Source organism: Loxodonta africana, chromosome 1, assembly GCF_030014295.1.
Source record: "Loxodonta africana isolate mLoxAfr1 chromosome 1, mLoxAfr1.hap2, whole genome shotgun sequence".
Lineage (NCBI taxonomy): Eukaryota > Metazoa > Chordata > Mammalia > Proboscidea > Elephantidae > Loxodonta > Loxodonta africana.
Genome location: NC_087342.1, coordinates 98,721,243 through 98,747,787, shown reverse-complemented (window position 1 = coordinate 98,747,787; position 26,545 = coordinate 98,721,243). Strand labels below are relative to the sequence as shown.

Below are 26,545 nucleotides of genomic sequence, written 5' to 3'. Positions count from 1 at the left end.
AGGTGGGAGGTCTTTGGAAGGTCTGTGTGGTGTTCTGGCTGGGAGGTCTTTGGAAGGTCTGTATGGTGTTGTGGGGTGGGAGATCTTTGGAAGATCTGGTGGTGTTCTAGGTGGGAGGTCTTTGGAACATCTATGTGGTGTTCTGGCTGGGAGGTCTTTGAAAGGTCTGTGTGATGTTCCTGGGTGGGAGGTCTTTGAAAGGTCTGTGTGGTGTTCCGGAGTGGGAGGTCTTTGGAAGGCCTGTGTGGTGTTCCAGGGTGGGAGGTCTTTGGAAGATATGTGTGGTATTCCAGGTGGGAGGTCTTTGGAAGGTCTGTGTGGTATTCTACATGGGAAGTCTTTGGAAGATCTGTGTGGTGTTTCGGGGTGGGACGTCTTTGGAGCCTGGTTATGACTTCTACCCAATATGACCCTCCCTTCACATCCCAGTCGCTGCTCCTTATTCTCCCTACTGCCAAACTCACCCCTCTCAGTCTCCTCTTCCTGCCCTCCCTTCCTACCCCAACTGTGGGCAGCAGCGGCCTCTCCTTTTCCCCACCCCCATTTCTGTCCTCGTCACCAGCTCTGGGGTGTGTGTGTGGGGCCTCCCACATGTATCTCCACGCTCCAGTGAGTGGATGAGAAGGTGCAGAGAAGAGAAACGCTGAGCCACGGTGATAGCAATGACATTTTGACTCGAAAATTGCCAGAGAAGAAATGGTGCAGGCTATGTAGGCACAGGGAGAGCCCAGGCACTTACCTGGGTGACCTTTCCAAGACAGGCACGTAGCCAGGGCAGATTTGGGAGAGTCTCAGGGAGACAGCTCCCTTGTCTCCAGCTCAGCTCTGGTGCCTGGCTGCCCTCCATGTGGCAGGGCAAGCTTTCAGGATGGGACTAGCTAGGCACAGTGTGGGTAGGGGTGCTGGATTGGGGTCCAGCTGGGAAAAGCAAATTCTATAGTTTTAGTTTGCAAAGCAAGTTCATGGATTCAGACTGGAAGAGCTGAAAGGGTCTTAGAGATCATCTAAGACAAGAGCTTTAACTGGGGGACTGAGCACCCCTTGGAAAAGCCCATGAAAGCTATGGAAATTCTCCGCTGAGAAATACATTTGCTCATTGATTCATTGAAAAAATATTTGTTGAATACCTATTAAGTGCCAGGCATTGTTCTAGGCATCAGGGATATACTAGTGATGAGACAAAACAAAACAAAACTTTCTGCCCTTATGGAATTTACATTTTAGTGACAGACTATAAACATAATAAATAAGGAACAAATAGATTATGTCAAAATGTCAAATGGTGACAAGTGAAATGGAAAGAAAGGTATGGAAGGGGACTAGGGATGTCAGAGTCAGAGGATCAGGAGGTTGTAAATTTTAGGGATGGTAGCCAGGGGAGGTCTTACTGAGATGACATTTGAGTAAAGACCTAAAGGAGGTGAGGGGTAAGCCATGAAGATGGAGATCTGGCAAGAGAATGTTCCAGACAGGGGGAGGAGCAAGCACACATTACTCATACCCCCAATTTCACCTATGATTTCAGAGGCTCATAGACCCCTTACAGTCCATTCACAGGTCCTTCCATGGGTCTCAGGTGCAGAACCTCTGATAGTGGCCAACTCCCTGGGTTTACAGGTAAGGAAGTGGAGGCCCAGAGAGGGAAGGGCTTGCTTATGGTCGCACAGCGTGTTGACCCCAGAGCTGGGGCTAGACCTAGATCTCCCAGCACTCATCCCAGGGCTTATCCCACCAGTCCAGGTCTCCACCTGGTGTAGGAATGCTCCCTGCAGCATCACCAGGAAATGGCCATCTAATTTATGCCTGGATGCTGCCAGCTATGGGCAGTTTATTACCTATGAAACCATAGTTTCCATTATTCGGCTCCTCTACTAACCTGGATTCTACCTCCCTCAGGCTCAGGCCTGACAGCCTTTCCCTCTCTTCTTCTCCAGGTTCACCATTTGCCACAAGACGGAGGTCATGAAGAACACCCTAAACCCAGTCTGGCAAACTTTCTCCATTCCTGTGAGAGCCCTCTGCAATGGGGACTATGACCGGTGAGATGGGAAACTGCCCTATCCTTTGCTTCCTCACACCCCTGTGCCATCCTCAAGCCTGGGGGCAGTCCCATTAACATGAATGGTGCTTCCTGAACTTGTCAATGGGTGGCCCTGCACAGGGATGGGACTTGGTGAGCTCCGTCCCCCCACCTCCCACCACCTCACCAGGTAGCTTCTGCCTCTTCATATCCTCACGCCCTCCCCTCATGGCCTCCCCTCACACCTCCCTCTTCCCTGTCTGGCATTCTCACTGGTGAGAAACTCCCAAGACTGGGGTTGGGAATGTGCCTGGGACTCCTGGAAAGCCCAGATGTGGGTCCCCAGGTGCTCTGGCCTGGAGCTCAGCAGCCTGTCTTTTTATTGTTCCCAGTGGAAGGACAGGTGGGGGGTGGGGGAGGCTCTAGATGCAGGCAGAAGCAACTGGGCCTCCATCAGTCCCTACTCCTGACAGATGGACTCTGGGGAGTTAGAATCCCAGGGATATTCTCTGCCAGCCAAGGTGCTATAAATGGGGGGCGAGGGGCTGGGGTGCGAAGAACAGTGGCATTTTTTGATGCAACATAGACTACTCTTGTTACACATTAGCTATCATCTTCATCATCATCATCGCTACATAGTTCTATACTAGTGTTGAGCATAGATACCAGATACCTGGTTTCTAATCGTGGCTCTGTGACTAAAAAGCACCATCAACCTCGGCCAACTTTGACCGGTCTGAGTCTCAGTTTCCCTATCTGTAACGTGAGTATTAAAGTGTCTGCCTACCTCATAGGGCTGCTTTGAAGCTTGCGTGGCACAACCTACATAAGAGTACTAGAGTCAGCACTTAGCCCTCTAATATCCCTGCTATGTGCCAGGCACCATGGTAGAGGCTGGGAAATCAGCAGTGAACAAAACACACAACCACCACCCTTTACCCAACCCCTGGAGTTGACAGGCTTGTGGGGGAAGCAGACATTAATTAAATGTATAATTTTAACACAAGGAAATGTATAATTACAAATTGTGGTAAGTGCCGGGAGAGAGGAGGCCACACGTTAAGATGGGAACTGGAAGATGGCAATGGTCTGGATTAAGTCACGAAAACCCATCCTGGTTTCCTGGAGATGGCCGCAGCTCAGGTGGGTGAGCTCTCAGGAACCCACTGGCAGGGCTGCCCAGGCAGCAGAAGCTACCCCATACCTTAGGGAAGCTGGACCTCTACTGGCCACTCCGAAAGGGAACACTGGGGCCTCAAAACAGACACCTCGGGGTGCTCTGGCTGGTGGAATTGCCATGGGCTCCCTAGAACCTTGTCCACAGTAGTCACTGACAGGGTATGTGTGGAGGTGGAGGAGGTGGTGGGCAAAGTGATGGCCTCCCTCTGTTTGCTGCCAAGGAAGCCCTCAGGCTGCCCTCACAGGTTGCTGATGTCAGAGATGAGGTAGCTCCTCTTCCTGCCTCTTGGCAGGGGCAGAAAAGCCACAATCTGTTCTGCTGGTGGTCCTCTAGCACCTACGATGTGCTTGGTAGTGTGACTTCAGCTGAACAGCGTTCAAGGGAGCCCGCATACATATTTGCACTCTCAGGAAGCTTATAGTGTGGCCTCAGGAGCCCAGCTCTGTGCACATGCATTTTAAAAACCCATTGCCCTGGCGTCGATTCTGACTCACAGGCAGCCTATAGGACAGAGTAGAACCGCCCCATAGAGTTTCCAAGGAGCGCCCGGTGGATTCACACTGCTGACCTTTTGGTTAGCAGCCATAGCTCTTAACCACTGCACCACCAGGGTTTCCAGATGCATTTTAGAGAGCTAAAAACTGTGCAGAAGGAGACTGCAGACAACCTTAAGCATCCAGACCCATGTTACATGTCCGGCTGGGTCTTGGAGCTTCTGGAGCTGGGAGGTGGGGGGAATGGGAAGACAGTCTGGTCAGAGCAGTAGGGCCTAAAGGAGGCTCAGAGAAGACTGGAAGGTGGAACTGGAGGACTTCCTGGGGGTAGGGGTGTGGGAAGAGCGGGCAGGATGGAGAGGAAGGGAGAGCATGACAATTAAAATCCCATGAGGTGAAAGCAATTGGAGGCCCCAGCCCTGCTGCCGCAACTTTACTGGGAGCCCAGCTGGCCCCCACAAACCTGCATCCCGAGGGAGGGCTCCCAAGGCTTCAGAGCCCAGGCTTGTCAGGGATGGTGAGTGGGCAGCGGTTCTCAGAGGTCTGGGCACACTGTCCTGCCATTGGAGGAGGGGAGAGTGCAGGGAGGAGGAAAAGGCCAGGCAGGCGCCCCTCCCCCTCCCAGGCTGCGCCCCCAGCCTGGGCTCCCACCACTGTGTCAGGGCAGCTCGGCCCTTCTCCGAGGCTGGGAACAGATTGACTGTGACATGACTGACAGAGGTGTTAATCGAAGGGGCTGGGCATGTCACGCCGACCCCGGCTGAGCTCTAACATAACCGGCATACCCCAGCAGCCACTCAGGAGGTGCTGGCATCGGAGGCCCTCCCAGGACCCAGAGGGTATAAAAAAAAAAAAAAAATTTTTTTTTTGGAAAATGAGACCATTATTCCTCTCCTTCTCAGGCACCCCCTGGAGCCTCACAGAACACACTCTGTAATCCAACAGCCACGTTTCCAAAGCCAACCAGGCATCAGACATTTTAATTTGGGGCCCTGTATTTCCCTTTGCAAAGCCAGGGAAAGCTATGGAAACTCTCCCCTGAGAAATACATTTATTCATTGGTTCATTCAAAAAAATACTTATTGAACACCTACTAAGTGCCAGACAATGTTCTAGGCACCAGGGATATACCAGTGGTCAAAAAAAGACAAAAATCTCTGCCCTTTTGGGGCTTACATTTTAGTGAAGAACCCATAAACATAATAAATAAGGGAAAAAATAGATTATTTTTCCCAAGCCTCCTTTTTAGGTTGTTTCCAGGCTGGTGGGGGAGATGGACAAGTGATAATAATAACAAAGGCTTATACAGGCCCTACTCTGAGTGTTTTACTATATTAACTAATTTAATCCTTCCAACAATTAGTAGCTCCTATGATGGAGGTGGTCAGAAGAAAGGCCTGGCAGTCTACTTCCAAAAAATCAGCCATTGAAAACCCTATGGAGCACAGTTCTACTCTGACATACAGGGTCACCATGAGTTGGGATCAACGGAATGGCAACTGGTTTGAGTTTTGGTTTGGGTATGTAGGAGGTGGAGTCCCTGGAGGGTGCAAGTGGTTAACATGCCTTGCTCCTAACTAAAAGGTTGGGTGTACGGGTCCATCCAGAGGGGCCTTGGAAGAAAGGCCTAGAGATCTACTTCCAAAAAAGTCAGCCATTGAAAACCCTATGGAGCATAGGTCTACCCTGATGCGCCCAGAGGCTCTATGAGTCAGAATTGACTTGATGGTAATTAGAAAGAATGGAAAGAAATGAAGGAGGTACTGATCCGAAAAAGGCAAACTCGTTGCTGTTGAGTCGATTCCAACTCATGGCAACCCCATGTGTTACAGAGTAGAGCTGCTCTATTAGGATTTCTTGGCTGTAATCTTTATGGAAGTAGATCACCAGACCTCTCTTCTGTGGCGCTGCTGGGTGGGCTCAAACCACCAACTTTAAGTTAGTAGTCAAAAGCAAACCACTTGTACCACCCAGGGACCATGGAGGTACTAATAAACCCAAAAAAACCAAACCCATTGCCGTCAAGTCAATTCCTGCTCATAGTGACCCAACAGGACAGAGTAGAACTGCCCCATAGAGTTTCCAAGGAGCGCCAGGTAGCACTTAATCACTACACCACCAGTGTTTCCACATTTTACAGGTAGGGAAACTGAGGCCCAGAGATATTAAGTAACTGTTTGGTGTTACTGCCAGCAAGTGGTAGAACCGGGATTTGAACCTAGGCAGCCTGGCTCTAAAATCTGCCCTTAACTCTTACACTCTGCTGTCAAGATGTGGTGAGACACGATGTGATGGGAGTGGGGTGTATCTGAAGGAGGGCTCTCTAATGGTGCCTCGCTCAAGGGTGAGAGGCAGACCTGCTCTGCGACTAGAGGTGGGGAAGCCCACCCCGAGTAGGTTTAGTCCTCAAAGTATTGAAGATCCTTCTGCCTTTAACCCCAAGTAATTCAGACGAGAGAGGGAGACAGCATGAAGGAAGACTCAAAAGGCCTTGGCATCTCCTAAATAAGGGAGTGAAAGAGACATAGAGATAACCATGGTTTGGAGCTTGGGGGGACAGGAGAAGGTGGTGTCATCCACAGAAATGGGAGGTGTGACGGGGGAGTGGAATTTTCTTTGCTGACACAGATTTGCTTTTATGCCCTTTTCTGTCATAGCCTACGTGCAAGTGAGTTTTTAAAAAACCACCCTTTTCAAGTTATAAAAGTAGCCCCGGAGGTGCAATGGTTAAGCACTCAACTGCTAACTGAAAGGTTGGCGGCTCAAACCTACCCAGTGGTTCTTCTGGAGAAAGACCTGGCAACCTGCTCCCATAGAGATGACGGCCTAGAAAACCCTATGGGTTTTTATACTGTTTTTTATATGATAAGCTCAGCTCCACACACCCATGGATCAAAAACAGCGCTTGGCTTCTGGCGTGGGGCAGGTGAGCTGACTTGAGAGCCTGTGTATTCTGTCCTGTAGGCTTGACGGCACACACAACCCCAACAAGTTATAAAAGTTATGTCTGTGGTTGAAAATGAGGAGCTGTCGTTGACAGGGTCCAGGAGAAGAGAGGTGAAAGTTTTAGCCACATGGAGAGTTCAGGGCAGTGGGATAAGCACTGCAATGTTGTGCTAGGGGGCAGGGGGATGGGGGTCTGGGAGTCCCCAGCAGGGCGAGTGAGCAGAGGTCAGGTGCTTGAGGCCCTGGGGTTGAGCCTGCCTTCTGAGGGATGCCCACACATTGGGAGCAAGAGGAAGGAGACAAGGAAGTCAGAGATCTAGGAGGGGGTTGAGAAGAAGACTAGACGGGGAGCCAAGAAAGGATTCAAACAGAAATATCAACCATTTGTGAAAAAGAGGTCGAGGAGGACAAGAACCAGGGATCTGATGAGAAAGGGCAGTTTCCTTGGAATGACGGGAATGGAAACCAGTGAATAGTACTTAAATTGCTGAGTAGTTTGGATGAGGCCAAGTTGTGTCCTAATCATTTTAAATATATTATCTTGTTTAAATTTTGGAATTACCTTAGGAGGTGAGTACTGGTGATGTGTCCATTTTACAGATGGGGGAAATCAAGGACCAGAGATTATGTAACTTGCTGGAGGTGAAGAGGCCCAGACCAGAAGTCCCCTCTGGGCTGGCCCTCTGGTTGGAGCCCTCCTACCTTTGCAGTGTCTCTAGTCAAGACAAACCAAACTGAGTGAGTCAGCTGAGCAGAGCTGGAGTCTGAGGAAATGGCGTTGGGTCAGAGCCAGCCCAGTGCTCCAGTTGGATAAAGTGGGGGTGATCACAGGAAGCACTTCCTCTGTCTTCGCCAAATCCTCCCTACCCTCTCTTTGAACTTTCTGTGGCTTGAGGATTTGTCCCATTTAAACCAGGTTCCCCCAGGAGAGGCCGCTATCCATCACTCGCAGTTCAATGTTGGATGAGTAGATTTTAAGAGACGGTATTAAGGGCACGGGGTTCTAGAGGATTCCCTAGGAGCTGGGGGCTCTAACATCACCACAACCTTATGCTTCTGCCTGTGCCCTGGAGGAAGGCTTTATAGTCTGTTCTCCTTTACGTTCCACCACATGCTGGACACCCAGGAGGAGGAGGGGTCAGACACAGTACCAGCATTTCACATCCTCCATGAGGCAGGTCTTATCATCCGGGGTTTGCCCCAAGCAGAAGCTGAGGCTCAGAGGAGGTGAAGTCACCGCAGTACAGTGCAGGGTTGCACAGTGGAAGCCAGAGGCTGGGATTTTAGTTCCTTTACCGGCCTTGCCAACCTCACCCCCTTGCCAGGTCAGGCCCTGGCACTCCTCTTCCTCCCTGGATCCTCTCTGAGCATCATTGGACTGACTCAGTCAGTTTAGGGCAAACCCCTCAGGCCTCCAGCCCCTGGGGACTTGGAAGCAGCAGGGAAACGTACCTTCTCCTTGCCAGGGAGAGAGGCTCATTAGGAGGAAGTCCTTGGAGCTCAGGACTGGAAGAACACATAGAGCTGCTTGGTGGGCAGGGAGCATTGCCCGGTGTCTTTGCCAGTGTCCCTCGTCCCTGCTGGCCTGGCGAGGCTCACACAACGCTCAATGGCTCTGTCATTCCAATGCCCACAGACAGTGGCTCCCGGCTCTGAGGCCTGGCCTTGCTCCTGACCAGCTGTGAGACTTGGGGAAAGACACATAACTCTAGGCTTACCATTTGTGGAACAACGGTATTGTTATCTGCGTGGACCACTTCACAAAGTTGTTAGGAGATCTCAGTCAGTCAACAGCACCAACTACATGCTAGGCACTATTCTAGAAACAGAAGCCCTGGTGGCACAGTGGCTAAGTACTAGGCTGCTAACCAAAAAGTTTGCGGTTCAAACCCACTTAAATTACTGAGTAGTTAGGATTAGGCCAAGTTGTGTCCTAATCATTTTAAATACGTTATCTTATTTAATGTATTTATTTTATGTGGCAGTCTGCTTCCATAAAGATTATAGCCTTGGAAACCTTATGGGGCACTTCTACTCTGTCCTGTAGGGTCACTGTGAGTTGGAATCGACTCGATGGCAATGGGTTTGTGTTTTGGTGGTGATTCTAGAAGCTGGAGATTTAGTAGTGAACAAAACAAGAAAAATTCCTGCCCTCGTAGAGCTGGCATTGTCCAGGCAAATGGAAATTGTTTGGGAGACAGAAGCTTGGACAAAGGAGTTGAGAGTTTTATTTTTTTCTTCCATTAAGTGTTTTTCCATCCCCGCCCCTCCCCTTTCTCGTAACCATCAAAGATTATTTCTTTTTGTATGTAAACCTTTCCATGAATATTTACAGTAGTGGTCTCATACAATATTTGTCCTTTTGTGATTGACTTATTTCACTCAGCATAATGTCCTTCAGAGGCATCCATGTTATGTGACGCTTCACGGATTCATCGTTGTTCTTTAGCGTTGTGTAATACTCCATTGTGTGTTTGTACTACAGCCTGTTCATCCATTCATCTGTTGATGGGCATCTAGGTTGTTTCCATCTTTTTTGCTATTATGAACAATGCTGCAGTGAACAAGGGTGTGCATATGAGGAGTTGAGAGATTTTTTTAAATAATTTTTTAAGTGAAAGTTTACAAATCAAGTCAGTCTCTCATACAAAAACCCACACACACCTTGCTAAACACTCCCAATTACTCTCCCCCTAATGAGACAGTCTGCTCTCTCCCTCCACTCTCTCTTTTCATGTCCATTTCACCAGCTTCTAACCCCCTCCACCCTCTCATCTCCCCACCAGGCAGGAGATGCCAACATAGTCTCAAGTGTCCACCTGATCCAAGAAGCTCACTCCTCACCAGCATCCCTCTCCAACCCATTGTCCAGTCCAATCCATGTCTGAAGAGTTGGCTTTGGGAATGGCTCCTGTCCTGGGGCAACAGAAGGTCTGGGGGCCATGACCACCGGGGTCCTTCCAGTCTCAGTCAAACCATTAAGCCTGGTCTTATGAGAATTTGGCGTCTGCATCCCACTGCTCTCCTGCTCCCTCAGGGGTTCTCTGTTGTGTTCCCTGTCAGGGTTGTAGCTGGGCACCATCTAGTTCTTCTGGTCTCAGGATGATGTAGTCGCTGGTTCACGTGGCCCTCTCTGTCAAGGAGTTGAGAGTTTTAGATGGAAGTGGAACACATGTCAAATGCTGATTCTGATTCTCATTGCAACTCCAAAGTGGGTGTGATTATCCCCACTTTACCGAGGACTAAGCAAAGCCTCTGAGAGGTTAAGCCAGCTACTCAGGGCCACACAGCTAGTAACTGGAGGAGCTGGGGTTGCCACCCAGGGCTGCAGTCTTCCCTCTCCACCTCTCTGTCTCTCAGATTAGGGGCTCTGTGTTCTGAACCCTTTTATGCTAAATAAGATGTTCATTTAGTGGGCAGCCAAGGCCTATTTCATTGTCCACATCCAGAAGCCCCTTCTCTTGGGTGCTGTCTTCAGAAGTCACAGTTGGCCGGACATGAGCTTTATTTGGGCCTCTCCTAAGGGTTGGGAGTCAAGACTGGGGGCCAACCAGGCCTGGACAGTGACAGAACTGGAAACACAGTAGCCAAAGCTGTGTCTGGCCTCTCCCTATTGCCTTCCCCTGTCTCTGGGCACTGTTTCTCTCACCCCAAGGCTGGAGGTTGCAGCTTCTGAGCTAATCTGACCCCCAGGCTGCAGCCATCTCTGGACGCTTGATTGAGACTAGCCCCAGTTTGTACACGAGTCTACCACTGAGCAGGTCTCAACCTGGGCTGCTCCTTCAGATCCCTTGGGGGACTGTCGACCATTCCCATGCCCAGGCTAACCCCAGACCAGTTGACCCCTAGTGGGGCCTGGGCGTCAGTCTTTCTAAAGCTCCCCAGGTGATCCCAGTGTGCAATCCAGTTTGAAAACCAGTGCTGTAGTCCAGAGCCATCGTCAGTCCGCCGGTGAGCTTTTCAAAACTACCCATGCCTGAGATCTATCCAGAGCAAGTTGGTCAGGCCCTCTGGCTGTGGAATTTTCAAAAATCTCCCTGGTGATTTCATGGACATCTAGAGCTGTGAGCGTGACTAAGGCACTCCCCTTCCACACCTCTGAGCTTATGGCTCTGACCAATCCAGTCACCTGATGGAGTTAGTAGTTGGAGAGGACACGCCCTGCTGGGGTCTCAGGGCTCTGGGGAAGGACTGGGAGGCAAGTATGAAGGAATTGGGTGACTTCAGCATTTCAGACCAGTGGCTGGAGGCAGGGACAGACTCACCAGCTGTATGACTGGGCACTCTTAGAGCTTAGTTTCCCCATCTGAAAATGAAGGAGTAGAGATCACCACTCTAGAACATACACAGCAGACTCACTTGAGAAGCCTTTAAAATACAGATCCCTAGACCCTGCCCCAGAGCTACAAAATCAGAATGTGTCAGGGCAGGACCCTGGAGTCTGTGTGTCTGAAAATTTCCCCAGTGATTCTACCAGATGGTCCAGCTTGGATACCATTAAGGTCACTTCTAGCCTTGTCATTCCAGGAATCGAAGATTGCAGGGCCCAGGTCTCCAAGCTCAGGTGTTCTCTGACTTTTTAAGTAAATTTCATATGCAAAACTATCTGAGTGTGGCCAGATGATAAAGTGGAGGGTTATTGTGTGCTGTTAAGTGGAGTCCAACTCAGAGCAACCCCATGTGACAAGTAGAACTGCCCCATAGGGTTTCCTAGGCTGTAATCTTTACAGGAGCAGATCACCGGGTCTTTCTCTCATGGAGTGGCCGAGGGGGTTCCAACTGCAACCTTTGGTTAGAAGGGAGCACTTAACCTTTATGCCACCAGGTGGAGAGAAGATGGCATCTTTACAGAGAGCCTCCCATGCACCAATGGGTTTTACTGACTTGCCTTTGCAGCTATTCCATGAAGCTGTTATTATCCCCACTTTAGAGATGAGAGTTTGTGGCTCAAAGAGGTTGTGTGACTTCTCTAGGTCCCATAGCAGAGGCCCAGCGTCCAACCCAGGGGCCCTCTAAGTCCAGACCCCAGTGTCTTTCCTACTTACCTAGTTTTTTTTTCCCCTTTCCACTAATTCACCTCAGGGACATAATTTCTTTGTTTTTCGTGAGAGTGTAAAGGATTCCTTTAAACGGTGGACTTCCAGGACCAGACCATTTTACACAAGATTTCATTTACAAAAATCTAGTCTGTGCACAACCTACACCCGACATTCCTTCAATCCAGAACAGATTCTGCCCTGATGTAGAGAATCTGTCTCCCCCACCCCTTACCCAAGAGGCTCATCCGAAGGGAAACAGCGCCTCCTCCTGGGGGCTACAGAACCCCAAGGCCGACTCTTCGAGGCCCGAGGAGAGGGGCCTGTGCCGTGGTCGAGATGATAGGCTGTTAATAGAAGACCAGGCCCAGGCAGCTGCCTCTGTGAGCCCCATTTAGGACTGAAGGCTGGAGACCACCTGCTCTCCAGGCCTGTTCAGCCTCCCCAGCCTCTGACCCTGCAGCAGGACCCTGGAAGCCCCCTGTCCCTGACCATCCCTGGAGGATCCAGCAGCCCTTACCAAGGGTTAACCAGAAACCCTCCACCTCCCTCCTCCCACCTCTTGTCCGCTAGCCTGTTGCCATGGGAACGTGGCTAAAAATAAAAATGTGCTCCCAAAGCCCAGCCCCATGCACAGGAGTCAAAACAAACTAATTAAAGCAACCAGGCTAAAATGTGAAGATAATTACACCCTCACTCAGGAGCCAGTCGTGGGGATGGAAGCGCTGGGCAGGCAACCCCCCACCCAAGAAGCACCTCTGAGCCCATCCCTGAACATTGGGGCTGGCTCCTCCACAGTCCAACCAGGTCCCACCAAGCAGTCTTGTTACCCCTCCCCAGAAGAACCCACCCTGCTTAGGCCCGAGATCTGGGGAGCTCACACTTCCTCTATAATGGCCCACTCCTGAAGAATCCACAAGTATGACTTCATCCTGGGGCCTGTGCCCCACCTGGGATGGCCAAGGAGAAGGTAGGGTGAGAGGAAATCTGAGGCTGTTTTTCCACGTCTTCCTTGAAATTCCAGGAAGTCCCTCCATAGCTCTGGGGCTGCCCTGGTCCCTAAGACCTTAGCTAAAAGGCCCCAAGATAGCTCCCCTTGTCTCCCGGGCTACCTACCTCGCCATTTAGGGCCCTGTAGCCTGGAGGGTGACCCCTCACCCTCTCTGGTCTGGGGGCATCAGGAGAGCCCTGTCCTCAGGCCACTTGGGTCTGGGTCAGGCTTATCCCATGATGGGCCCTTTGCCTTACAGGACCATCAAGGTGGAGGTGTACGACTGGGATCGAGATGGCAGGTAAGCTGGTAGGAGGGCACAGGTGAGCAGTGATGAGGCAGCCCTGGGGAGGGAGGTTGGGCCGTGACCACACAAGGGGAGAGCTGTGCCCAGGCCCCACCATGGCAGCTCTGGGGGTGGGAGAGCCTGGGCTATCCTGCGGGAGGTCCGCTGCCTTGGACCCCAACCAGCTGCACTAAGCACAAAGTAGTCTCCTTCCTGCAGGGTATGGTGCAAAGGGCATAAGAGGCCTTCTGGCCCCAAATCACTGCCAAGTGGCCGGTCAGTGCCTGAAATCTCCCCAGCTTTGGCAGAACTTAGAATTTTCTGAAATGCACATGTTCTACAGGACAGATAGTGATGACCCCTGAGCATTCACGGACACGTTCTCCATGTGAGACCTTGAACTAAGCATTGTGGGGCCACCAAGATGCAAAAGATGAGCTCAGCTCTCCAGTGGGGAGGCCCATCATACGCATAGCCCTCCTTTTGTCAGAGGTGCTGTTTGCAGGAGCAAGGACCAAGGGACCAGGTCATGGGAGGGGAAGCTTTGATGCACAAGAATGGGCTCCCAGGAGTCATAGGCAGTGCCCGAGTAGGGCTGTGCTTGGGGGCGGGGGCAGGGAGGGTATTCCCACTTAGGGTCTTTCGGAGGCCAGTGCCTTCCCTTTCTATGGATCTGAGTGCCCCCAAGGAGCCAATGTTCTGGAAATTCATAGATAAGGACAAGAAGAGGCTCTCACAGCTATAATCTGAAACTCTTGTTGACTCCTACTTGTCCACTGAACCAAATCTAAGTATGTCATTCTGACATTGTGTGGCACCACCAGGGGTGGCCCTATAATCTCCATTGGTATCTCCCAAGTCTGTGATGTGGACCGTGATGTTGTCTCAGTCTTATGTAAAGGGCTTTCTTAAATAATGCAGCTTGAACTTAAATCCCCAAGCCCCCTTCTAAGGAGCTTGCTTTCCCTAAGACCTTCCTATGGAGAAACTCTAATGCCAACACTACCTTCAGTCCCTCCCTTCTTCCTTCCTTCTGTTCCTTCCTCCTTATCTCCTCTCCTCTAACTACCTCACAGCCGGGCAGGTCAGCTGGATGTTTCCATCCATGATTTGCCTTTTCTTACCCTGGAGTTGCCCATACTTCTTTACCTGGAATATTCTCCTTTTCCATGTCAACTGCAGGCTGCTGTCACGTGCCACTGGGTCCTGGCCTCAAGGAGCTCACAGCCTGAAGGCTGAGAGCTATAAACAAGCTGTCAAAATACAGAGTGGGCTCAAGGCAGAGAAGGTCCTGGGGACACCTTCTAGGTATCACTCTCCAGCAGGTCGCCCCAGGCCAGGACGTTGAGTGCTGTTGTAACCGCTGCCCTCTAACAGGGACAGCAGAGGTTAGGAGGGAGCTGACCACGGGGTAAATACTGGGAGTTCTGCTTTGTTCAGTTTTTGCTGCATTTGCAAAAACACAGTGTGTGGGGGCAGAGCCTCAGAAGTTGTGGGCACCACAGAAAACACCCCCTGCTGCTGGGGTGGACAAAGCTCTAATTGTCTTTTTACAAGCTGTTATTGGACAAATGTCAAATATACCAAAAAGTAGAGAGAAGAGTTTAATGGGTGCCTGGAATTAACTATTGTTAAATTTTGCCATTCTTGGTTTGTACATGTTTTGCCGACATAATTACAGACATCATGGCGATGTATTTTAAGTATTTTCAGTATTTTATTGAGCATGTCTAAAAGATGAGGACATTTTTCTGCATAATCAAAAATACCATTATCATACCTGATACACTGAACAATACTTCTTGACTACTATCTAATATGTATTTCACATTCAAATTTCCCCAGTTGTCCTCAAAATACCTCTTATTTCTGGTTTGTTCAAACCAGAATCCAAATAGGAGCCTTGCATTGCGTTTGGTGGCTATGTTCTATACAAACTTCAGATTGCTGTGTGAGACTTTTTCCTGACTCCTGCCAGCCTTGGGGTCTGTCCATCCCAGGAACCTCTTGGTTCTCTCTTCTCCATCTAAAAGTGTCCATCCAGGGTCTCATTCCTCCAGGGCGCCTTTGCTGGGTGACCATTGGGTTTTTTGCTCCATGGGTAATATTAGACTCACTTCCCAGGGACCCAGCCTCTCTGCTGGCAGGTGTCCCTGGGACAAAGGCCCAGGAGGAATTGGGAACCAGGGGAAGGGGTGTGTGAGAGGTGGGAGGATGGGCAGAGGTGGAGCCCAGTCTGGGCCTTGAGATCTCAGCAGCAGCCTTCCCTTGCAGCCATGACTTCATTGGGGAATTCACCACCAGCTACCGGGAGCTGGCCCGCGGGCAGAGCCAATTCAACATCTACGAGGTGAGGCTGCCCCCGGAAGTCTGGGGTTTGCTCTGATGACCTTAAATAGCTCCCAGGCATTGAGGACTACAGTGAGCTAGGCACTGGGCTGGGGCTTTGTGTTTTCGCCAGTGAGGTGGGTGTCAGTGTCCCATTTTACAGTGAAGGAGACTGAGTCTGAGAAGTTAGGGAACTTGCCTAAAGTCATGTCGTTCAGTAAGTGGCAGAATCAAGAGGCAAACCACCCAGACTCGTCTGACTCCAAATCAGTGAGTTACAGTACTCAGCTAAAGAGCAGGTCTGCTGAGAGAGAAAGAAGAAAGAGAACAGGGGTGGGGTGGGGGACACTATGAGAAGAAGGTTCCAGGCCTGGGACCCAAATCCTGAGTTCAAAGCTGCCCCCTGCCCTCAATCAGAGTGGTTTCAGGGCCTGTTGAGTATCTTTGCATTTCAGGGAAGAGTCCAGAATAAGAGAATAGGGGCCAGGAAGCCTTGGTCTAGACTTAGCCCCACCACTAGCTGGATGACTCGGAACAAGGCACCTAATTCTCTCTAGAGGTGATAGCATTTGCCCTCAAAGGACAATTTCTGCCTCTGAGCCTTTGCTTGTGTGTTCTCTTTCTCACGGAATGTCCTTCCCACCGTCCAAATCTAGCTCTGGTCCTACTCTTCTAAGTGGCCTTCCTCGGCCCCTCTGTCCTCCTGTGCTTTCTCCTCCTTCTAACTCATGGACAGAACAGTTGTGCCAAACTTCCTTAACCGTGGATAGTTATGATCCTAATAACAGCTTGTATCCATATCCTGACTCTACTACTTACTCGCTGTGTGACCTTGGGTAAGTCACTGAACTGATAATAAGCTGAGGTTAAATAAATTAATAGCACAGTGCTTGGCCCTGAGTGACCAATACATAAAGTGCTGTCATTTACTGTCATTTATTGAGTGCCTGTGTGCCAGAAGATTTACCATTTCACAAGCACCCTGCAGGTCTGGTAGTATTTTCCTCATGTAAGCAGCCACCCAGCTAGTGAAGTTAAAGAGCTGGATTTGACTCCCATCCCTGAATCCGAATTCCTCGCCCTGTACAGTGTACATATGCTGTATCTGTGATGCAGTCGCAGGTTGTTCATAAATATCACGTCCATCTGATCAGAGCCAGAACACACAAGACGCTCCCCAGGTGTTAATACAGGAAAGTAGATAGCAAACAATAAACAGAAGTCAGTGTTCACTCTTAAGCAGCGGTTTCATGGTGAAGAGTCAATGTTTAGTCTTATGTCACTGGGCTGGCATATCTCTTGGCTGGCTCTGCCCACTTCATAGCTGGTCCAGCTCTCCACCAACAACTTTGGGACAGTTCTAGACCAGCATCTCTGGAAGCAGAACTGATCTGAGGGCCAACCCTATGTGGGGTGTACAACACAGAGTCGGCAGCAGAACCCCTGCACTCTGGACAGACACCACCCCAGCCCTCCAGTGCCTCAGACTGCGGCCACCCCAGTACCTCAGACTGGGGGGACCCCTAGTGCCTCGCACTGGGGGCCTCCCAGTGCCTCAGATAGGTGTCCTGTGCCACCTCTGGGCCTATCTCTCTCGTCCAGGGTTTCTGCTGCTGCCCGGGCCTGCCCGCGGTCTCAGCTGCCTCTGGTGCTGCTGCAGCCCCAAGTGTGTTACAGCTCTCAGCCCACTCCTCTCAGACCACTCTGTTGCCACTTCTCTGCTCGGCAGATGCCGGCTTCTGCTTTTCCTGGCTCTGCCTTCTACCAAGTCCAGAATATCTGCTGCTTCTGGTACCAGTCCCTTCTGATATATCTCCAAATTTCTTATCTCCCCACCCAACTGACTTCTCCACTCTAGGACAACTATGGGGGGGGCGGTGTTCTTCAGCACAGAGTTCTGTGTCCCCAGGGGATGTACTCACCCCCTCCTCCAAGAGCCAATCATTCACACTCTCCAGCCCAGGAAGCTCCAGTGAGCCTGGCTTCCTGGGCTTTCATTGGCCTGGCCACAGGACTTAGCATCAGGCCCCAGGTCATCCCTCTTAGTTGGGTTGGCCCTCACTTATTGGCCTCAGTTGTGGTTCTATCGCAAAACCAGGACCAAAGGGCAAATCGTTCACTGAAAAGGGATGCCATTCCCCGCACCCTGAACTGAACCACTTTTCTGCATGGGTAGGTCTTGTGTTCCCATTGAGACTTTATAGTCCCCAAAGGCAGGGAAAGTGACAGTCCTTTCTGTTGTGCCAGGGCAGCACTGGGCACACCAAACCAAAAAGCCAAACCCATTGCCGTGGAGTCTGACTTATAACAACCCTGTAGGACAGCGTAGAACTGCCCCATAGGGTTTCCAAGGAGCGCCTTTTGTTTAGTAGCTATAGCTCTTAACCACTACGCCATCAGGGTTTCCGCTGGGCACACAGTAGGTGTTTATTATACACACGCTGAATTAGATCAGACAAAGCTATTGTGAAGATGGAGGGTGGATGAATTTCTCTGAAGGGGCTCCAATACTCTGAGTAAATTGTTTTGTTTTCTGCATCTACAAAGGGAAGGGCTGTCTTTGTGGCTTCTCCCCTCCCCATCTGCCCACCCAGGCAGAGAGAAGTAGGCTCCTTCCTCTGGTCTCCTTTGAGGAAGCTTTTAGGGAGGTGAAGGGAAGGGGTCAGGCCTCCTGGAGTTGGGTGTCTAAGGGTGCTTGACAGGCTCAGAAGAGGCCATAATCTCTCAGGCTAAAAGGAGAAAAAGTTCAATTGTTTTCTCAGTGGTTGATTCTTGCTCCTTTGCATTCAACAAAAGAAAGGCAGACTTGGGAAGCAGAAATGCTGTCTTCACATATCAGAAACATGGACAGGTGGAAAATGAATTAAATTTCTGGCAGCCCCGGAGGGCAGACCTTGGATTGTGGCGGGGTGTCACTCCCTGTTTGGGCTCAGGAAGGCCCTCCTAGAGTCAGAGCTGCCTAAAGAGAGAACAAGCTTCTGACAGTAAAGGCCCACATCTCCGGCCCTGACATCATCCTGTCAGACTCCATGTCCAGCTGTTAACTGGCCCCTCCTCAGGCTTGTTAGACTTGTCAGTTCCAACTCGTAGCAACCCTGTATGACAGAGTAGAACTACCTCATAGGGTTTTCTAAGCTATATTCTTTACAGAAGCAGATCACCAGCTCTTTTCTCCCATGGAGCCACTGGGTGGGTTCAAAGTGCCAACCTTTCAATTAGCAGCTGAGTGCTTGACCATTGCATCACCAAGGCTCCTATCCTCCTCAGGCTAACCTTCCAAAACTGAACACGTTAGCTAAAGCCTCCCCACTCCCTCCCTCCGTCCTAGCCAGCCAGCTCCTTCTCCAGTGTTCCCATCACTAGGGCCCAAGGTACCTTGGGAGTCATTCTTGATTACCTCCCAGCCCACATCTGGTCCACGATTGAATCCTGCCCCTCTACCACCCAAATATTCCAACATTTGTTCCCTTCATCTCCGTCCACCATGTCCTTATCATCTCCCCTGTGTGGGGGCTTTGCAACAACCTCCTAATGGCCCTCCTACCTCCTTCAGTCCTCCACTTAGTACCCAGAGTGCTCCACCAAAATGGTGATCTGACCACATGGCTCCCTGGCTTAGAACCTGTCTGTGCATCCCATCCCCACACCAGCCATGTTGCTCACAGGGCAGGTAGAAGGAGATTCCAGAAGACGCCCCCACCCCAGCTGAGATTTGTTTACCTACAGGGTGAAGTCTAAGCTCCTTCACACAGAATACTCTTTATTCACCCCACAAGCCTGGGTGCAACAGGTATACCAGGTGCTGTGGAGTTGACTCCAACTCATGCTAACCCCATTTGTGTCAGTGTAGAACTGCATTCCATAGGGTTTTCATGGCTGTGAACTTTTGGCAGAAGATCACCAGGCCTTTCTTCTGAGGCACCTCTGGGTGGGTTCCAACCTCCAATCTTTCGGTTAGCAGCTGAGTGCTTAACTGCTTTTGCCACCCAGGACTCCTGTGCAATAGCTATGTGTATGTAAATAGCTACATAAATCACACACCTTTCAAGGCTCCTCACATCTGGCCCCTGTCCCTGCCCCTGTCCTCTGCTCTTCTCCCATTTTAGCCCATCACGCCATCTGAGGCTCTGTGAACTTCCGTGCTGTTTCCACCTCCATAACTTTATCCACGCTGGTTCCTTCTGGAGGGACCTCCTCTTCTCTTTTCTTTACCTGGTTAGGGGCCGCCAGTCCTCGTAGACTCCCTTCAGATGTAACTTGTTCCAGGAAGCCTTCTCTGCCTGCACAGCCACCCACCCCAGGTCTGGATTAGACACCCCTCTTTGGTGGTCCGAGGTGTCTCCCTCCCCACACAACGATTCCCTATTTATGATACTTTCTACCTCCTCGAAGACCATGAGGGTGGCATGATGTCTCACTCACTGTTGCATCCTCAGAGCCAGCACAGCCCCGGGCTCATCAGAGCCACTCAGTGCCCCCTTGCACGTAGGCAGACCCCAGACCTGCCCTGGGGTCATGAGGGCCAGGGAAGAGGGAAAAAAGAGAAGACTTAGTGGAGTCAGGAGGGAGGGAGGTTCCTGAGATGGCCTCTAGGGGGCACTGGTACCCTGCCTGGAGCTTCACAGCCGCAGCCACTTAGGGCTGGAGAGGCTGGTACCCTGGGGGCAGAGATGCCTGGAGTATATGAAGCCTTGGAATAAACAGGTCACCTTATCAATGCCCACCTCCCGTGAAGCCCTGGGAGCAAAACATTGCTTTAAGATTAAAACAGTTATGATAGAGAGTGGAAATGTGGAATAGGGGCTAATTTTAAAGATAACACAGAAGGCTTCAAAGAAATTTTGTGCCTGTGGCCAGGTCTTTGGGCTATGCCCAGACCTCCAGGAGTCCAGTCCTTAGCTGGAGGGGTGCTTTGGAGTTTGAGATGCACTCGGTTCAACGCCCCAATGGGAGAGATTGGGAAACTGAGGCACAGTGCAGCATTGGGGCCGCGTTTTTGCCCTCATCTCAACAGCTTGCTTAGATAGTAAGGTGTTTTCCCTTGGGTATGTTTGTGAGCATGGGGACATCTGTGTGGCCGGTGGAGGAGGCATTCCCCAGTGCTAAAGAAAGCCCTCCAAGGTCTCCTCGGCTTCTCTCCCCGGGTTCTTTCAGCATTTCATCCAGGCTGTCAGATTCCACCTGCACAGCTTGCCAGCCCTTCCACTTAAACTTCCCACCTGTGCCCCAAATCCAGCTCCTCCATCCTTCTGTATCTGGCATCACGGTCCCTCCCCCAACCCCATGGCCACCTCCAGGACCCAAGATCTATGGTCGCTTCTTGACAATGCTGTTTCTGCCATAGCTTAGCACCTGTCCCAACACCCCCAGGCCCTCATTACCTCTCACCCAGACTAGCGGTTGTAGCGTAATAATGAACATAGCAACAGCTGACACTTATACAGTGCTTACTACATGCCAGGCCCTGGTTCCAGCACTTTACTTGTATTGACTCATTTAGTTCTCATACTTCTCTGTGAGGTAGGTACTCTTTTTATTTCCATTTTTACACATGAGGAAACTGAGGCACAATGGGGTTAAGTACCTTGCCTGAGGTCACACATCTATTAGGGGGCAGAACCAGGTGAACATCTCCCTGGCAGTCCCCTATCCTCCCTTGTACTCACATCCCCCGGGGTCCCAGCATCCTAGAGGGGCTGTGATCTTGTCCCCTACCAGCTTAGAGCTCACCAGAGTTCTTTGCTGGTTTCTGGATGACGTTCAAACATTTAACCTGGCATTCTAGGCTCCTTTCCAGCCAAGCCCAACTTACTCTTCCACCCCGTGGTTCTTCCATCAAACAGGACCCCAGTTCTGTGTTTCTCCCCAACCAGTCTTTGCCCACAACTTCTCCTCTGTCTGAATTGCCTTCCCTTGAACTCTCATGCCCAAATCCTTCCTGTCCTTCAAGGTCTGGCTTCAACACCACCTCCTCCAGGAAGCCTTCACTGGTACTCACACCTGGAATGGTTTTCCTCCCTCCAACTCCTTTGACACTTCTCTAATTCTTCCATTTTTGATGCCCCTGTCACTTGTCCTGAGTAACCAGTCGTTGTCGAGTCAACTCTGACTCATGGCGGCCCCATATGTGTCGGGAGTAGAACTGTGCTCCACAGTGTTTTCAAATGGCTGATGTTTTGGAAGTAAATCACCAGGCTTTCTTCTGAAGCGCCTCTGGGTGGACTCAAACCTCCAACCTTTCAGTTAGTATGCAAGCGCATTAACCCGTTAACTGTACCACCTCCAGTATATATCTTGGTTTTCCCACTGGAGTGAAGATCCTTGAGGGGAGGAACTGACATCCTCCACCTCTACCCCTTAAGTATTTCCTGAAGGAACGTGTTGGTATTGGCTATCAAGGTGGCATCAATGTATGGAACACTGGCCTGGAGGCAGGAAGCCTCGTTTCTAATTCTGTCACTTTCCAGATCAGCTGTGTGACCTTAGGCAAATCACTTGTCATCTCTGTGTCTTAGTTTCCTTATCTCCAGAAGTGGATATCAACACCCACTCATGCAGAAGAGACCTGAGCTAAAGATGCAGCTTGTGGCCCCTGCAGAAAGAACAGGACATGTGGGAGAGGGGAAGTGAGTTCCCCAGAAACCAAGAGGCCACAGAGTGGGTGTGAAAATTACCTCCCTCTGTTTAATGGGAGGTTAGGGGTTTGTTTTTTCTGTTTGTTTTTTTTTAGGGGTTGGGGAAAGGTTGTACACAACTTCCCATGTAAAAAAAAAAAAAAAAGGCTGGGAGCACAAATGCAGTAAGTGCAAAAGTCTCGTGGGGGGCTCACAAGGGCAGGGTTGCTGTTGTCATCGTTGCTGGGTGCCGTCAAGTAGATTCCAACTCACCGCAACCCCACGTGTTACAGAATAGAACTGCCCCATAGAATCTTATGTGTATGTGTGTTTTTAAATACATTCTACATTTATTTATTGCTTTAAAAATAACCAAAAGAAAAATAACAACAACAAAAACAATGAAAACCCCAAAGCCAAATCAATTGCCCTTGAGTTAGCTCTGACTCATGGTGACCCCAAGTGTGTCAGAGTAGAACTATACTCCATAGGGTTTTCTTTTTTTTTAAATAATTTATTTTATTTTTATTGTTGTTGAGAACATAAACAGCAAAAACATATACCAACTCAAGTTTTTACGTGTACAATTCAGCGACATTGATTACATTCTTTGCTTTGTGCAACCATTCTCACCTTCTTTTTCTGAGTTGTTCCTCCCCCATTAACATAAACTCACTGCCCCCTAGGTTTCCTATCTTTCAAGTTGCTGTTGTCAATTTGATCCCATATAGATAGATCTTAAAAGAGCATGATGCTCCAGGCAGACATTCTTTACTAGTTAAGCTAATCGATTATTTGGTTTTAAGACAACTACAGGGGATATTTTGGTTTAAGGTTTAAAGATTATCTTAGGGCAATAGTTTCAGGGGTTCATCCAGCCTCCATGGCTCCAGAAATTCTAGATTCTATGAGAATTTGAAATTCTGGTCTGCATTTCCCCCCTTTTGATTAGGAGTCTTCTGTAGAATCTTTGACCAAAACATTCAGTAATGGTAGCTGAGCACCATCCGTTTCTTCTGGTCTCATGGCAAAGGAGGCAATTGTTAACGGAGGCAATTAGCCACACATTCCATTGCCTCCTCCTATTCCTGACACTCCTTCTTCCTTTGTTGCTCCAGGCGAATAGAGACCTAGTTGTGCCTTGGACGACCCCTTGTACCATATGGTTTTTTTGACTGTAATCTTTACAAAAGCAGATTACCTGGTGTTTCCTCCCACAGAGTTGCGGGGTGGGTAGTCCTCTTCCTTTAGCCCAAAATTTCTCAGCCTTGGCACTGTTGACATTTTGGGTGGATAATTCTTTGTTGTTGGAGTTGTCCTGTGTGTTGTAGGATATTTAACAGCATCCCTGGCCTCTACCCACCAGATGCCACTAGCACCCCTCCCCCCAGCAGTTGTGACAACCCAAACAGTCTCCAGACATTGCCAGATGTTCCAGGGGCAACGGGGGCACAAAACCACCCTGGTTAAGGTCACTGAGTTAGCCTACCAACAAGTATTTTTTTCAGCATCGGCGATGAGCCTGGAGTTCCTGGGTAGTGCAAATGGTTAAGGCACTTGGCTGCTAACTGAAAGGCTGGAGGTTCAAGTCCACCCAGAGGCATCTTAGAAGAAAGGCCTGGTGATCTACTTCCGAAACATCAGCCATTGAAAAGTCCATGGAGCACAGTTGTACTCTGTCACGCATGGCGTCGCCATGAGTCAGGGTGGACTCAACGGCAGCTGGTTTTTACTATGAGCCTAGCCCTGCAATTTACTCTCTGACGTCAGATCTGGTTTGGAAGCTAAATCTTACACATAAAGAACAGTTAAGGAGGTTCTCACAGTCCTGTAAGGGCCTTGGTGGTCTAAAGGGAACCCTTGATGGTTCCAGGGCAGCCCTTTGGGCTGGGACTTGAAGGAGGAGCAAGGAGAATTGGAATTGGTCAAGGGAAGCAAGGAGAGCACTTTGGGTGAGGGGAGCAACCTGAGCCAACACACAGGGCAGGCACAGGCAGAGCCGCTTTGCGACATCAAGCCTTCTTTGGCTACACTGGGTGGAGGGTGTGTTTGGGGGAACAGTGGGAAAGAAGGTTAAATTAATATTATTCTTGATGTGGGTCGTGGGACACCGAGTCTAATCGGGGACCCAACTGTGTAACTCTAAATGTCAGACTCCCAAAAAACCTCATGGACCCTGAGCCTTCCTCCCCTTGCCCCCAGCCCCAAGTCTTCAGAGTCCACTTGATGGGACCGAGACCACACCCAGGGTCGGTGAAGGCCCTGGGGGCTCCGCCTTGACTAGTTGGAAATGTTCCTTCTTACCAGATAACTGATTTTTCCTGCAGGTGGTAAACCCAAAAAAGAAAATGAAGAAAAAGAAATACGTGAATTCTGGCACAGTGAGTAGGCACCCCTCCCTGCCGTGGGTATAGACATTCTGCTCCCCAAGATAGGTCTGGTGTCAGGGAGCCTTGTATGTCAGTCTGTGCACATGTGGAATGCGGGAACTAGAGGCCTGGAGAGGCTCCGGGGTGCGGAGGGTGGGGTGGAGGGAACCACAGCCAAGCCAAGATGGTAGAGACAACACAACAGGGCCCTGACACAGAATAAGTGGCAGAGAGAAACTCTGGTGGGGAGTTACTGTAGGAAGGAAGAGGAGTAGTATTGATTGTGCCCCTACTCTGGGAAATTCCCCATTTCAGGGCTTTTCACAGGCTGTTTCCCCCAGAGGCAGATCTTATCATCCCCTTACCATGAAAGAGGAAACCCAGGCTGCAGGCAGGGAAGTGACTCAGCCAAGGCCACACAGTGAGAAATCAGCAGAGTGGAAGTCAACAATACAATCGGCTCCAGGGCTGGCAGCTGTTGTGGGCGCTGCCCCTGCTTAACTGTGACCATCCTGGGCTGACTCATGGGCCCAGTGGCTTCTGGGGGCTGGTCGTCAGCACATTCGTACATTCATTTGACATGAATTTACTGAGGCTACTACATTTACATGGCAACTCATCGGGTTGCTACTAGTCAGAATTGACTTGCCGGCCACTAACAAAACCCCATGTGCCAGGCACTCTTCTGGGCACCAGGGGTACAGCTGGGAACACTTTGAACCAAAATCTCTGCCCTCGTGGTGCTAATATTCTAGTGGGAAGAGAGAGAAAACAAATAAACCAAACCTGTTGCCATTGAGTTGATTCTGACTCGGTGACCCTATAGGACAGAGTAGAGCTGTCCCCATAGGGTTTTCAAGGAACAGCTGGTGGATTCGAAGTGCCGACCTTTTGGTTAGCAGCTGAGCTCTTAAACACTGAGCCACCTAAGCTCCAGAAATGAAATACACACACATATATACCTATGTGTGTCAGGTGGTTATAAGTGCCGCGGAAAAAAAAATACAGTAGGGAATGCCAGGGGAAAAACTACTGTTGTATGTAAGGTAGTTAAGGCGAGCTTCTCTGGGAAGGTGACATTTGAGCAGAGATGCAAAGAAGGTGAGGGAATAAGTACTGAGGATAAGGGGAAAGGGCCTCCTCGGTAGAGGGAACAACAGCATGTGCAAAGGTCCTTAGGTCGGAGCTTGCAGTGCACGTAAAGAACAAGCCAGTGTCTTTGTAGTGTAAACATACCCACACTCATCCCCTTGGAGTCACCTCACCACTCCAGAGGTCCATGGCCCCATCATCGAATGCAGCCAAGCTTAGTGATTTGAGTCAGGGAGACTGTAATTTCAGACCTGACTAAGAAGAGGTCTTGGTCAGGAGAGCCCTGGGGTTCCTTTGAGGAGCCCCATTTTTTTTCCCTTTTTTTGCAGAAAAAAATGTGTTTACTGTGCATTTTTCCAGATGTCCCAGATGCTTGTGCTTTTGCTATGTGTTTTAAGATATTGAAATCTACCAAAGAACGTTTGTGATTTATGTCAGAACCTCTGACGATTACTTCTGGAGGGGCTGTGAGAGGAACAAAGAAGGTCACACCTTTTGAGAAAATGGATGGGATCTGCCTTCAATTTTTTTACTTATTTAATGTGCTTTAAGTGAACATTTATAAGTCAAGTCAGTCTTTCATACAAAAACTTATATACACCTTGCTATGTAACCCTAGCTGCTCTCGCCCTAAGGAGACAGCACACTCCTCCTCTTCACCCTGTATCGCCTGTATCCATTCAACCAGCTCCTGTCCCCCTCTGCCTTCTCATCTCTCCTCCAGACAGGAGCTGCCCACATAGTCTCATGTGTCTACCTGAGCCAAGAAGCTCACTCCTCACCAGTATCATTTTCTGTCTTATAGTCCAGTCCAATCCCTGTCTGAAGAGTCAGCTTCTGAATGGTTCCAGTTTTGGGCTAACAGAAGGTCCGGGGAGCATGACCTCTGGGGTCCCTTTAGTCTCAGTCAGACCATTAAGTCTGGTCTTTTTATGAGAATTTGAGGTCTGCATCCCACTGTCCTCCTGCTCCATCAGGGATTCTGTGTTGTGTTCCCTGTCAGGGTAGTCATTGGTTATAGCCGGGCACCATCTAGTTTTTCCAGTCTCAGGCTGGTATAGTCTCTGGTTTATGTGGCCTTTTCTGTCTTTTGGGCTCATATTTACCTTGTGTCTTTGGTGTTCTTCATTCGAGGAGGCTCATTTTTTCATCTGTAAAATGAGCTAATATATCATCCCTACAAAAAAAT

General features: G+C 49.9%; 1 protein-coding gene across 3 annotated transcripts in view; it reads left to right on the top strand.

Moving 5' to 3' along the window:
• Positions 1-26,545, top strand: part of CPNE5 (copine 5) — a 140,052-nt gene that overhangs the window by 95,300 nt on the left and 18,207 nt on the right. For all 3 annotated transcript variants that reach the window (XR_010322004.1, XM_003403939.4, XM_064285316.1), the window contains exons 10-13: positions 1,935-2,039; positions 12,927-12,968; positions 15,228-15,303; positions 24,223-24,276. Coding sequence is in view for 2 of the 3 variants with exons in the window: in XM_003403939.4 (XP_003403987.1) it covers positions 1,935-2,039; positions 12,927-12,968; positions 15,228-15,303; positions 24,223-24,276 (277 nt within the window). In the remaining variant the exon portion in view is untranslated. The remainder of the gene's footprint in view (positions 1-1,934; positions 2,040-12,926; positions 12,969-15,227; positions 15,304-24,222; positions 24,277-26,545) is intronic.